Genomic DNA, 14,496 nt, shown 5'->3' with positions numbered 1-14,496 from the left:
GGCAGAATTAAAAGTTTAGGAGATCAGGATCCATCCCGAGCCCAAGGAGAGGGCATGCCAGACAGATATACATAACTCCCCCTCATATGTATGTTTATGTGTGTATTTGTGTGCAGCAGAGCCAACCAGTAACCAAAGCTATTGGTAACAAAAGTATTAGGACACCTGACTTTTCCACCCATATGTGGTTCTCCCTGGAGTTAGAGGCACACAATTGTACAGAACATCTTTGGATTCAATGCATGAAATTTTGCTTTCGGTTGAAGGCTGTTCCAGCATGACAATGCCCCTATTCACAAAGCCAGCTCCATGAAGATCTGCTTTCCATGGGTTGGAGTGGAAGAGCTCCTGCTGTAGAGCTCCAACTCTATTGAACATAATGACGTGAACACCCCAGGCCTCCTCACTTTCTTACCTACATCAGTACCTGACCTCACTAACACCCTTGTGGATGATTGAATCTCCACAAAAATCTAGTGGAACATCGTCCCAGAAGAGTGGAGCTTATTATAACACAGGGATTTGTTTTTAGTAGCAGTTTAGCAGGACTTGGGTTCATGGTGTATGCTATGAGTATTTGCAAATTCATTTGTGTTCACTCTCTGTCTCTCTCACTGTTTTTCATTTCAAGCTGTCACTAGTGAGCCCACCATGCTGGTGGTTGATGAGGTGACAGACACGACCGTGACGGTAAAGTGGCGTCCTCCGGAAACCATCGGTGCCGCCGGGTTAGATGGCTACCAAGTGGAGTATTGCATCGAAGGAAGTAAGACGCCCTACCATAATGATCATTAACACTAAATACTAAATATTTCCAGAACTACAGCACTATACTAGATGATAGTTTATTATATATGATATCATATGAAGCTGTAGTAAAAAAAATCATCATCATCATCATACACCGATCAGGCATAACATTATGACATTTTAACATTATGAGTGGTGAAGTGAATAACCCTGATTATCTCTTCATCATGGCACCTGGAACATTTTGTCCTCAAAGTTGATGTTAGAAGCAGGAAAAATGGGCGAGTGTATGTATTTGAGCAAATTTGACAAATTGTGACGTCTAGACGACTGGGTCAGAGCATCTCCTAAACTGCAGCTCTTGTGGGATGTTCCTGGTCTGCAGTGGTCAGTATCTATCAAATGTGCTCCAAGGAAGGAACAGTGGTGAACCGGCGACAGGGTCTCGGGCGGCCGAGGCTTATTGATGCACGTGGGGAGCGAAGGCTGGTACAAATTACTGATTGTGTTATTAATGTTGTTAATGCTCGACAGGTCAGGATTGTTTTGGCAGTAATAGGGGACCAACACAATATCAGCCAGGTGGTCTAATATGGCTGATTGGTGTATTAAGGACTGATAATTGTGAATAATGAAGTCGGAAAACAGAACTAATGTCATATTTACATTATTACACTTGGCAGTGCTGGGATTTGAACTTCCAATTCCTATTCAATTTGAGTCCAATGCCACAACCACTAAGATACTGTAATAATCATACCATCATGTGATGGTATGATGTCTTTTTTAAGCAAACACTCTCAAAAAAGTGTTTATATATTCACTAAACTGTTTTTTTATTTCCACAGCTGATGACTGGATCCCTGCCAATAAGGAACTGACTGAGAAAACCAAATACACCCTCACAGGACTTGTACCAGAATCCAAGATCCTCATTCGAGTGAAGGCGATTAACGCAGCGGGTGCCAGTTTACCACGCACCACTCAGCACTCGATCCTAGTCAAGGAGGTCGTTGGTGAGCTACTTCACCTGCAGCTTCTTTTTTTGTTTGTTTGATAAAAGCAAAGATTTTTTTTATTTGGGGAATAATTGACCTCAAAAGTCACTGCTGTGAATTAAACATACACAAAGAAAAGCACAAACAGGTCACATCGGTTCAAGATATTTGATTGGAAGATTTAGATCAGGGGTCCTCAAACTACCTGTCGCCCCCACATTCACAACGGTCCTCTGAACAATTCCAGAGACATTTTTTGAAAATCAAGTAATCCCTCTGCTGTACCTTGGTTCAAATTTCACGCCCCGGTTTGTGGCAGAATTGCATTTGCCACATAACTAATTTGTTTGGCTCATTTTCCTGGTATTTCACGGATAGAACGATAGACCAAAAAACTTATTAGGAATTGTTTTTATGGAGTTGAAATAAGGAAATTTTGCAATAAAAATCTAATTATTTAATATGAAATGAAGTAAAATGTTAATACAGTACAGTACTGTAATCATAAAATAGCATTTTTGGAGTGGTGTCTGTTTACTGCAGTTTTTCAGGTATTGAGGGCGGTTTTGGAACGTAACCACCGCGATAAATTAGGGATTACTGTATATATTACACATCTAATAATTTGATAATAAAGGTTGGCTCTCAAACAAAAATTTGCCTTAGTTATTAATAGAGGTCGAGGCACCGATTGCTGGAACTAACTATACCTATCGAACTTAGCAAAAATTCATACCGATAGTTTTTCCGGCTTCTGCTTTACGCTGTCATTATGAGAGCGCCCTCTGGAGGTAAATTACTGACACCACATGCTGTTTGTTGTTCTATTTCTTTTATTCAGTGTCCATTTTAAAAACTTTTGTTCAATTAATCGGTTATGAGCAAGTTTGATCCAACCTAGCTTTCAATATCAGTAAAATCGACTATCGGTTGACCTCATTATTAGCGTAGCCTAATTATTTGTTCGATTCCCCCACCAACCATGTGCATAAGCAAATGTTTTGAATTAAGTAGCATTGAATATGAAAAAAAAACGTCATAATGATTGTAATAATGCTTTTTTAATAGGCGAAATATCAAAGTAATGCTCATTTGTCTGTACGATGCAGAAAACTAATCGACTAATACTTTTAAAATCATAATACAATCTCCACAATAAAAAAAAAAACTGCTAGTCACTTTGGCCCCCCCATTAAAGAAACAACAAATTAAGTAGCCCGAAAGAAAAAAAAGTTCAAGAACCCCTGATTTAAATGCATAAAAATTTATTTAAGGTTTATAAAATGAATCCTTTGTCTTGCAGAGCCCCCAAAGATCCGTGTCCCTCGCCACTTGAAGCAGACGTACATGCGTAAGGTCGGAGAACAAGTTAACATCGTAGTGCCGTTCATGGTAAGCCAATGATCAGTAATGTACAGAAATGACAGTTATAAAAAATAAATTTCTGAATGTAATTTTAATGTTTCTTCCAGGGCAAACCCCGACCAAAGATCACCTGGCTGAAGGACGATGAGGGTATCGAACAAACGCAGGTCAACATCCGCAACTCGGACTGCGACAGCATCATCTTCATCCGCAAAGCTGAACGCAAGCACTCTGGGAAATATAAGATGGCTGTCCAGGTGGAAAAACTTGTCGATACTGCCATCCTGGACATCCAGATCGTGGGTTAGCAATCAGCTTCTGTAATACTCCAAGAGTCTGGAAATATTAGATATATTAATTGAATCTGGATCCATTTTAAAGTGTTCTGTTTTAACTGTCTCTTGTTCAGACCTTCCTGGTCCTCCACAATGTGTTCGAATTGAGGAGGTCTGGGGGGAGAACGTTGCTCTGGACTGGACACCACCCAAGGATAGCGGCAATGCGCCCATAACAGGATACACCATTCAGAAGGCGGATAAAAAGACCATGGTACTGTATATACGTTTTTTTTTTTTCTATCACAACCCAGTCTCAGTGAATTCTTTCTCCGGTGCTTTGCAGTCTCCTCAAATGAGTTTAAGATCTTGTGTCTACAGGAGTGGTACACCTGCGTGGAGCACTACCACCGCACATGTATCACTATCAGCGAGCTGGTGGTGGGCAACGAGTACTACTTCAGGATCTTCTCTGAGAATATGGTGGGCCTGAGCGAGAACGCCACAGTCACAAAAGACACCGCAGTCATCGTGAAGGAGGGTAAGTTCCAACTCACTCAGGTGAACGAATTAATGTCGATTTCCTACACTTTCAGTTTTAGGTGACTTTGACCTGCTTACACTTATGTGGTCAAAAGTATTTGGACACCCAACTCTTCCACCCGTACGTGCTTCTTCACCACAATGTCATACAATTGTATAAAAACACAATTGAATGCAGGAATATGACATTTTCCCTTCACTTGAGCTAGGAGACTCACAAACCAAGCCAGCTCCATGAAGATATGCCTTCCATGGGTTTGGAAGATGCGGAAGATCTTCTGCGATAGAGCTCAATCCCTGTTGGGATGAATGTAAATGCTGACTGCACCCCAGGCTTCCTTATCTCAACTACATCCGACCTGACTTTACAAACAGTGTTGTGACTGAAGGAGCGCAAATCTTCAAAAAAATCTATTGGAACATCTTCCCAAGAGAGTGTGGGTGTCCACAAACTTTTGCCTATATGGTGTATCCAGGTAAACCTTTTCTATAACATGTTATGTGTTTTGTCCTGAAAAAAATATCTCTCCTCCTCATTGTTCAAGGAACTTAACTGTGAGTAATATTACATAAAAAAGCAAGTACTATACACCTATACTCCGAGTTAAAACACACACACACACACACACACACACACACACACACACACACACACACACACACACACACACACACACACAAAACTATTCTCATTACTAAAATGCATCATACAGATGTCTACTGTTTTATTTATTATTTTCTGTATTTATTAAACCACATACCTAAAATATATTATAAATATTAAAAATTATTCACAAAGCTTTCAGTTAATCTAATCTCTTGATATGATATATTAAAATATATTAATTATCTAATTTATATGATATAATAATATAATATGCACAGGTTGTTGCTGGGATCCTCTTCCACTCCTCCACCTTATATATAAAAATATTTTTTATATATATATATATATATATATATATATATATATATATATATATATATATATATATATATATTTTTTTTTTTTTTTTTTTTTATATACATTATAATTTTATAATAGGAAACACTATAATACATTTATATTATAGGAAACTTCATTCTCATAATTTCTGCTGCTTATTTGGCCAAAAATTATTATAATATATTTGTAAGAAGGTCAAGAAGCTGTTCTTTTTTTTTTTTTTGCCCGACTAAAAAGTAATGAATATAATATTGCACACTTGCTTTGAATAAGATAATGAGAACCCAAACCCGTGTTGTCTCTTCATCACATAAGGGAAATTCCCCCATGATACAGTGCTTGGCCCGTATCATGCACACTCCCATACTCCATATTCCCTCTTTTCTTCCTCCTCCTCTCCCTCTTCTGCCTCCTGTCCCTCTTTCTCAGGCATGAACATGAAGAACCCAGAGTACATCTGCTACGACTTCGCAGAGGCACCCAAGTTCACCCAGCCCCTCATTAACACCTTCGCGGTCGCCGGGTACAACGCGTCTCTGAACTGCAGCGTCCGGGCCAACCCGCGGGTATGTGAGAGATGAGTGCAGCTCTGTGATTAATAACAGAATTTCAGCACTAAACGGCTGCACACGGGTCATTAATGCTACAAACTTCATATTATTTTAACTTAAAGCAGCTATTACTCTGGAAAGATGCTCTTTTATTTGCTAAAATGAACACGAAATTATTTGATATTTGGTCAGACAAGTTTTTTTTTTTTTTTTTTTTTGTTAGGCCAAAAGTTTGTGGACATCTGAGCAAATGATTGGTGTTTGCTTTCCAACATGTGGTCAATACTTGCTGTTGTTGAAGATGTTCCACTATATTTTGGAGTTTGGTTGTGGAGATTTAATTCAATTCCATTTCTATTTTTTGAGCACTGGATATTGTATCAGAGCAGCTTTTTACACAGATGAAGTGGTTAAAAAGGAATGTATGAGTTTAGTGTCTTTAAGTTTGTTCCTCATAATTGTAAGTTGATCCCTTATGAGTGAGTCAGTGGTGACTGTGTCAAGAAAAAAAAACTCCCTGAAATGGCATGAGGAAGAAACCTTGAGAGGAAAGAGACTCCAAAAGGGAACATATACTCATCTGGGTGACACCGAATTTTCATTCATTACACATCACTGTTGAGGTGCTGTTCAATGATGGACGCCTAAATAAAGAACTGTGGTCCTGAACACATTGTAGTAAATTGTTGATATTAATTACAGTCCAAATTCATCCTTAAAGTTCTTAAGTTGCTTAGTAACTTCATGGCACTTTAGTTGATGTGGAACCATCCCCAGGTTTTTGTTGTAGTTAGTGCTTACATCGGTACATCGGCATAAAAAAGTGTGCATCAGATACAAGGTGCTATTTGCATAGTGATGCATCGTTTTTAAGACGACATTTACAAAAAATGATGTATTTCTATATAACTATTTATGGATGCGCTTTACTTTTATTACTTAAAAAGTGACCAATAACTTGTGACCAATATTTGATACAGAGATAAATTTCTCCTCGCTGAAGCTCATTCTCTCAGCACCGCTGCTGCTACTTGAATATGACATGTCACAACACTACGGAGACTGAGGCGTGTCCTGAGCGTCACATAGAACACAGATTAACATGGCAGAGGTAGAGCTGTAACTTCCTGGAGACAGAACAGGAAAAGAACAACTTTGATCTTTTTCCTTTTGCACTACAAAAGTATGCATGCGTTAGAAGTCTTGAAGTAATTTGATAATTTGCTGTCCGTCGCAACCAAAGTAATAAAAGCGGATTATCTTTACTATATTGAATTGCATAGCATCATATTTTTTCCATTGAATCGAATGGAAATCGAGTCACACTGTGTCGTAATAGGGTATATCGTATCGCATCAGTAGCTGCTTCGTATGTATTCGTATCGGTTATGCATCGAGATGTGAATCGGCATCAGTTATAGAGATGCACATCATCTATTTTTCATTACAAGTCACACCAGGTGCCCATGAGTCGATGACAAATCATTGGAACCCTGTGGATAGTTGAATTTATGATCGGTATTATTTTTATACCAATATACAGAAGAGGTCAAGAGTCTCATGTTCCACCACATGACTGTGAGCTACATACACATTGTTTAGTATATACTGTATATTCTTATATAATATCTTAGATTAGTATTTTGCGTTCATTACAATTTATTTTTGTTCTGCCGTTAAATTCAATTTGATAGCTGTCATTCACAACAGACATAAAACAAGCTAAGAATAAATCGTCACGCAAGCTGGAGACCAAATTTAAAAATTTAAACGCTTACCGCTGCACCGTTCCTGTTTTTGTTCTCGCCATAAAAAAGCAAGGGCCTACCTTTCCTTGGAGATTGTGTTCTTGTCTGATGGGATTATGCGAAGGAATAATTTAGCATTTGCATCAGTGGATGCAGATCGGGTAGAGACGCTGTTTACTAGCTAGATAAGCTTGAAATGGACTTGATGACCACACAGCGTATTCCTGATGTGTTCTTTTCTCATTCTAAGACTTTTATATGGGTCGACTGAGTAATATTTTTTTAATAATTGAGGTGAAAATCAGCAGAATGACCTAACATACATATCTGGGGGATGCCTGATGTCTATCATTGAACTCAGGGTTAAGGAGTTTGTCCCGACTTTCTTTTCTTTTTTTCTCAGTTGTATATGAGGAGTTAAGATTTTTTTTAATTGAGGTTGTTCATGTGATGAAGTTCATGAGTTTTGCAGCTGATAATTGTGTCAAATGTAAAAAAGTTAGTTTCAGTGTTTCAGTCTGAAGATGAAGAATGCCAACGTGACCATTAAAAAAAACCAAAGACCAACTATCCTGCATTTTGCTTGATGGTCTTGACCATTTTTCTGTTAATTTTTTTGTAACCGTATAAAAGTAATAGTTTAGTGTGATAATCCATATAATACAGCAAAATACAAGCAAAATCATTGCTCCTGCACCACTAAACCAGCAAGCTAAGGGTCTCTGAACTGCTAGAAGAATCCATGTCTTCACTTGACCAGAAGAATCCAGGTTTTCCTCTCTGAACTGCTAGAAGAATCCATGTCTTCACACATATCCAGCAGAATCAATGCCTAGAATAATCCATGTTTTCACAATGTAAACATTAATACCTTTATTAAACTTTTCAAAGATCCGCAAACAAACCCACATAGACATGAGATGAACATGCACAGGAACTCTACACAGAGAGCAACCTGCACTCCAGAATGCCTGAAGCTCTGAAGCAGCAATACTACCTAATATTATAACTTGGTTGAGCAAATTATGACGGCATTATCACACAATACGCCTTCACGTATTTTACATATGTTGATGTTTTTGAGATATGTTCCTTCTGTTCTCTCATAAAGCCCAAAGTGATCTGGATGAAGAATAAGATCCCCATCATCGATGACCCACGCTACCGCATGTTCAGCAGCCAAGGTGTGTGCACGTTGGAGATCCGGAAGCCCAGCCCGTTCGACGGAGCCATGTACACCTGCAAGGCTATCAATGACCTCGGCGAGGCCCAGGTGGAGTGCAAACTGGAGGTGAAAGGTCAGTCTGGCTTTCGGTGCAATTTACCTGCATTGAGCAGTCCACTGTATCTTAGCAATTGTGTCTCATCTCATGTTCATTCAGGTTCTTCACATTTGCGTGTGATTATAACAGGAGTACTAAACACAGTCCCCTGTAAAGGTATTGGAAGGCCATTTTATACGTGTTTGCTCATGATAGTTGAATATGAGACGGAAAAGACAAGAACCGATCAGAATGTCTGTTTTTTTCTCCTGATATTTACATGTTACTTAGAACATGGCACCTTTGGTGGCAGACCACCCAATTTATAGGCGAGCAATAGTGTTGGAAAATACACCATTTAGCCATAACATTAAAACCACCTGCCTGATATTAGATCAGATTAAATTTAATTAGATTAGATTAGATTACAGTGCATCCGAAAAGTAAGCGCTTCACTTCAAATCAAATTTTATTTGTCACATACACATACATACAGAGTACGACATGCAGTGAAATGCTTTTTACGATGGTCCGGCATGAGGGAATAGGATGGGGAGAAAGAAAAAGAAGGCAGATAAATAAAGTATAAACTATATAAAAGATATAAAAGATATATATGAGAAAAAAAAGTGTATCCAAGGTACAAGGTATGCTTATGACAGTAAACAGTGAAAATCGTTTTCCCCATTTTGTTCCAAAATGGATTAAAATGAAATTTTTCTTTTCCTAAAGATTCTGCAAACAATACCCCATTATGACAACGTGAAAGTTTGTTTGAAATCTTTGCAAATTTCTAAAAATTGTACACAAATATTCACAGCCTTTGCTCAATACTCGGTCGAAGCTCCTTCGGCACCAATTACAGCCTCAAGTCTTTTTGAGTTTGATGCTACAAGTTTGTTACACCTATTTTTGTGCAGTTTTTCTGACGGCAGTTGCTAGAATGTCTTTTTTTTACGACGGTCTTGCAAAATGGATGCTTTTGCATTTTATAGTAGAAAAATTTGACAATTCTGCATTTCGAGTGAGTGAATAAATGAAGGCTGGAAGGAATGAAAACATTTGTTAAAGTATGCTGAAATAAGTAGTACAGTTAAGTAGAACATATCTTTAGAAAATTAAATATTAAATGTAAAACATACATACACACACAAAATAACAAACACACATATACACATCTGTTTTACCCAAACGGTGTCTAACAAATTTAAACAATTTTACTGAATGTTTCCATTAATTAAATTTTATTTAATCAGTTTAATCAATATAATAAAAAAGTATATTTCACTGATGTATTCTCTTTTTTTTTACACATATATTATTTTTAATACAATATACAATACAATACAATATTTTTTTATATTATTTAATCCAAACAGGCATTTTATTTAACATTGTTTTAAAAATATGAACTGTTGATATTCACAAATGTAAAAAATAATAAACTGCTTTATTAAATAAAATGAATAAAAAAACAGCAAGCAATTATATGTTTTGCATTTCTTCCTCCTAACTGTACAGAAAGTGAACCAAACAATGATTTAAAAACGGTGGTACGTAACGAACCATGAACCCCTATTATATATTTATAAGTACTGAGTATATAATAAATCCCACCCATGTGATTGGTGGCATTATAACAAGATATTTAATGCTATAAATGCCACCTGACAATGGTTGCAATGTTATGGCTGATCGGCGTTTAGGGTTAAAGTGAATAACACTTATAATGCGTAATATCCCTTGCTTCGTCCTTTAAATTACTTTGGTATAGGTTCATCTTGTTTCCCTAAATTTCTTCGTGAATTTCCATATTTCTGCTCTTGAAGTGTTCTTTGAATGGTGTATTATTATACCTTTACCTCTGCCCTGGAAGAGGTTGGAGTTGACATACCAGATCGTTTTTTTTTTTTTTTTTTTGGCCTTTCTTTAGATTTCTATCATGTTTCTGGAATCAACTAGTGTTTTTTCTTGGCTGATCTTTTTTGGTTGTTACTATGCCAGTGATTTATTGGGTACCAATGCTTGTACAATAGATCTGACCGATTTTCCGTCTTTTTTTTTTTTTTTTTACTTTTCTCCGTAAGACAGCTGTTTAGTTTTTTGTTGGTTAACATTATTCACTTTAAAAGATTTATGTAAATGTAAAAATTTTTATGTAAATATCAGATAGCTCATAGCAGAAATTCTGATCTGTTGTCTCATATATTTATCCTTTAACTGCCAAATGTCCTATATATAAAAACAATAGAATTGACTTTTGCTGTTCCAATACTTTCGGATAAAGGATTGTCGTGCTTTGATGATGATGATGATGTTCAGTCTTGGTTCTCATTTACAGTTCTTTTTGTCATCATGGGAAAATAACTGCTGCTTTTTACTTGCAGATTTCCATAGCTGGGCTTCACAGTGTACATTTTTTCGAATCAGTTCCCCTGTTAACAAAACATTTCTGCTCTTACGTCAGAGACGAGAGTTGAGTTCTGCTTATAATCAGTATCTTTTAAAGCGGAACGCTCTCTGTGTTCACTAGACGAGCGAGAGCATGGCACACTCATAGTTCTCACCCTGCTTTTAGGTTTGGTTTTAGAAAACGTCATCAGTTTATAAAATATACAAATAAACGTGTGCCAGACTCTCATAGCGCTTAGTTTTTTTCCCTTTACAGCAGATCACTGTGTGTTAATCCTCCATGTTCAGTCTGTAATGACTAAGTCAGTGATGCAGCCTGACACACACATAACTCCCTCACTTAGGGTTTAACCCCCTCTTCTCTTTTCTCCCCAGTCATCACTCAGGAATAGTGAATGTGTTGTTCTTATGTAAGGTAAGCTTTCATATGGTTTCGGGCATATGAAGCTTATTTATAATATTCATTCTGCATCTCTTACTAATCCCGCTTTTGCTGATTTGGCCACGATCTGCAGACCTAACGTTTCATGTTGTCGTCATGGTGCGAGTGCAATTAGCATTGGTTCTGTTCATCAGTCGTGTTCACTCTGTACCTGAAACTGTTTTCCTGGTTCCTTCCGCATGCATTTCCACCGCCGTGCTAAGCTGTTGTGTGAGCACGCTTTTCTTTGTATCTAAAAAACCAGTGCAAGTGTCTCTGATATGCCAGTGTGCTGCTTGCATGATCCCTGTTTCATGGTAACTGTGTTTGTGACCACATGTAATATTCCAAACAGAGGGTGAGTAACTTCCTCCTCTCAGTCTGAGTCAGCAGTGGTCAGTTTGTCACCACTTTTTTGCAACCACAGAGTTCTAGGCAGGATTTTTGTTCTGTATATTGCATTTAACTGACTTAACTGATGCATTAGCCATTTTAGAGCAAGCACATGTGGTATACTGCTATAAAATTACTCTAGGAGATGTTACTGTACTCACAGATTTGTGTAGTGCCTGCTTTTGAACTGACGCCTTTCTTTCCCTTTTTTACATTTATTTCCTTGATAAAAGGTAAAAGGTGCATTTTGGACACTGTCCACACACTACACCACACTACACTACACATAACTACACTACACCACACAATACTACACACCCTACTTTACTACACAATACTACACTAAACTACCTTTCTGCATTATACAGTACTAAACTACACAATTCTTAACTATAAAGCACTACACTAAACTATACTTCACTACACTACACTATACTACACTACACAGTACTACACTAAACTATACTTTACTACACTACACTATACTACACTTCACTTTACTACACTACACTATACTACACCAAACTATATTACACTACACTTCACTTTACAACACTATACAGTAATACACAAAACTATACTTCACTACACTACACTATACTACACTACACAGTACTACACTAAACTATACTTACTACACTACACTACACTACACTACACTACACTATACTACACTTTACTTTACTACACTACACTGTACTACACTAAACTATACTACACTACACTTTACAACACTGTACAGTAATACACTAAACTATACTTTACTACACTACGCTGTACTACACTAAACTATACTATACTACACTACACTATACTACACTAAACTATACTTTACTACACTACACTAAACTATACTACACTACACTTCACTTAACAACACTATACAGTACTACACTAAACTATACTTTACTACACTACGCTGTACTGTACTTCACTACAATACACTACACGACACTATACTTTACTACACTATACTTTTACTATACTACACTACTCTAAAATATACTCTACTACAATACACTACACTACACCATACTTCACTGTACTACACTACACTTGACTACACTACACAGTACTACACTACACTACACAGTACTACACTAAAAAATATTTCACTACACTACACTACACTACACTACACAGTACTACACTACAAAATATTTCACTACACTACACTTCACTACACAGTACAACACTACACCACTACGCAGCGCTGCATTACACGTTACTTCACTACACTATAAAACACTACACTACACTATATTACACTACTTAGTTACAGAGTACAACACTACACTACGAATTACTTCACTATAACGCTACACTAGGTAACACTAGTCCATACTATACACTATACTATACAGTTATACAACAAAGCAATTCACCTACACTACATGATACTACACTACACTATGCTGTAATGCACTATTCTAGGTGACACTACCCTTCACTACACAATGCTATACTGCACTACACTATACTACATTACATAATACTATACTACACTAAAATACACTATATAATACAACTCTATACTACACTACATTACACTACACTGTCTAAAAACACCCTACACTATATGATACAGCACTATAGTACACTGCACTACACTTCACAACACTGTACCCCACTACACAATAATAAATTACACTCTAATTCACCATACTACACTATATCATACTAAACTACTGTATACAGCACTATATTAAATTACACAATAATAAATACTACATTACATTACACTACATTAAACTACACTACACTACAGGACCACACTACACTACATTACACTACACTACACTAAATTACACTACAGTACTACACTACATTACACTACACTACACTACATTACACTTCAGTACACTACAATACACTACACTACACTAAATTACACTACAGTACTACACTACATTACACTACACTACACTACACTACATTACACTTCAGTACACTACAATACACTACACTACACTAAATTACACTACAGTACTACACTACATTACACTACACTACATTACATTATACTACACTACAGTACACTACAGTACACTACACTAAATTACACTACAGTACTACACTACATTACACTACACTACACTAAATTACACTACAGTACTACACTACATTACACTACACTACACTACACTACACTACATTACATTATACTACACAACATTACACTACAGTACACTACACTACACTACAGTACGACACTACATTACACTACATTACACTACATTACATTACACTACACTACACTACATTACATTACATTACATTACACTACACTACATTACATTATACTACACTACATTACACTACACTACACTACACTACACTACACTACAGGACCACACTACACTACACCACACTACACTACATTACACTACACTACACTAAATTACACTACAGTACTACACTACATTACACTACACTACATTACACTACACTACATTACACTACACTACACTAAATTACACTACAGTACTACACTACACTACACTACACTACACTACACTACACTACACTAAATTACACTACAATACTACACTACACTACACTACATTACACTACATTACATTACACTACACTACACTACACTACACTACATTACATTACATTACACTACATTACATTACACTACACTACACTACATTACATTACACTACATTACATTACACTACACTACATTACACTACATTACACTACACTACATTATATTACACTACACCACACTACACTACATTACATTATACTACACTACATTACACTACAGTACACTACACTACACTACAGTACGACACTACATTACATTACACTACACTACACTAC

The 14,496-nt window shown here is 36.8% G+C and overlaps 1 protein-coding gene and 1 long non-coding RNA gene across 2 annotated transcripts in view; both read left to right on the top strand.

The window, feature by feature from the left end:
- Window positions 1-14,496, top strand: part of mybpc1 (myosin binding protein C1) — a 42,710-nt gene that overhangs the window by 26,769 nt on the left and 1,445 nt on the right. The window contains exons 22-29 of the mRNA XM_083546559.1: window positions 632-766; window positions 1,599-1,766; window positions 3,052-3,140; window positions 3,221-3,416; window positions 3,523-3,662; window positions 3,770-3,929; window positions 5,307-5,443; window positions 8,288-8,474. Coding sequence (XP_083402685.1) covers window positions 632-766; window positions 1,599-1,766; window positions 3,052-3,140; window positions 3,221-3,416; window positions 3,523-3,662; window positions 3,770-3,929; window positions 5,307-5,443; window positions 8,288-8,474 — 1,212 coding nt within the window. The remainder of the gene's footprint in view (window positions 1-631; window positions 767-1,598; window positions 1,767-3,051; window positions 3,141-3,220; window positions 3,417-3,522; window positions 3,663-3,769; window positions 3,930-5,306; window positions 5,444-8,287; window positions 8,475-14,496) is intronic.
- On the top strand, window positions 9,266-9,923 carry LOC310728750. The gene is made up of 2 exons (XR_014534321.1): window positions 9,266-9,400; window positions 9,437-9,923. It is a non-coding gene; the product is annotated as an uncharacterized lncRNA (long non-coding RNA).

Source organism: Silurus aristotelis, assembly GCF_946808225.1.
Source record: "Silurus aristotelis genome assembly, chromosome: 7".
Classification (NCBI taxonomy): domain Eukaryota; kingdom Metazoa; phylum Chordata; class Actinopteri; order Siluriformes; family Siluridae; genus Silurus; species Silurus aristotelis.
The sequence above is the reverse complement of the archived record's forward strand: the minus strand, read 5'-3'. Positions and strand labels throughout refer to the sequence as shown.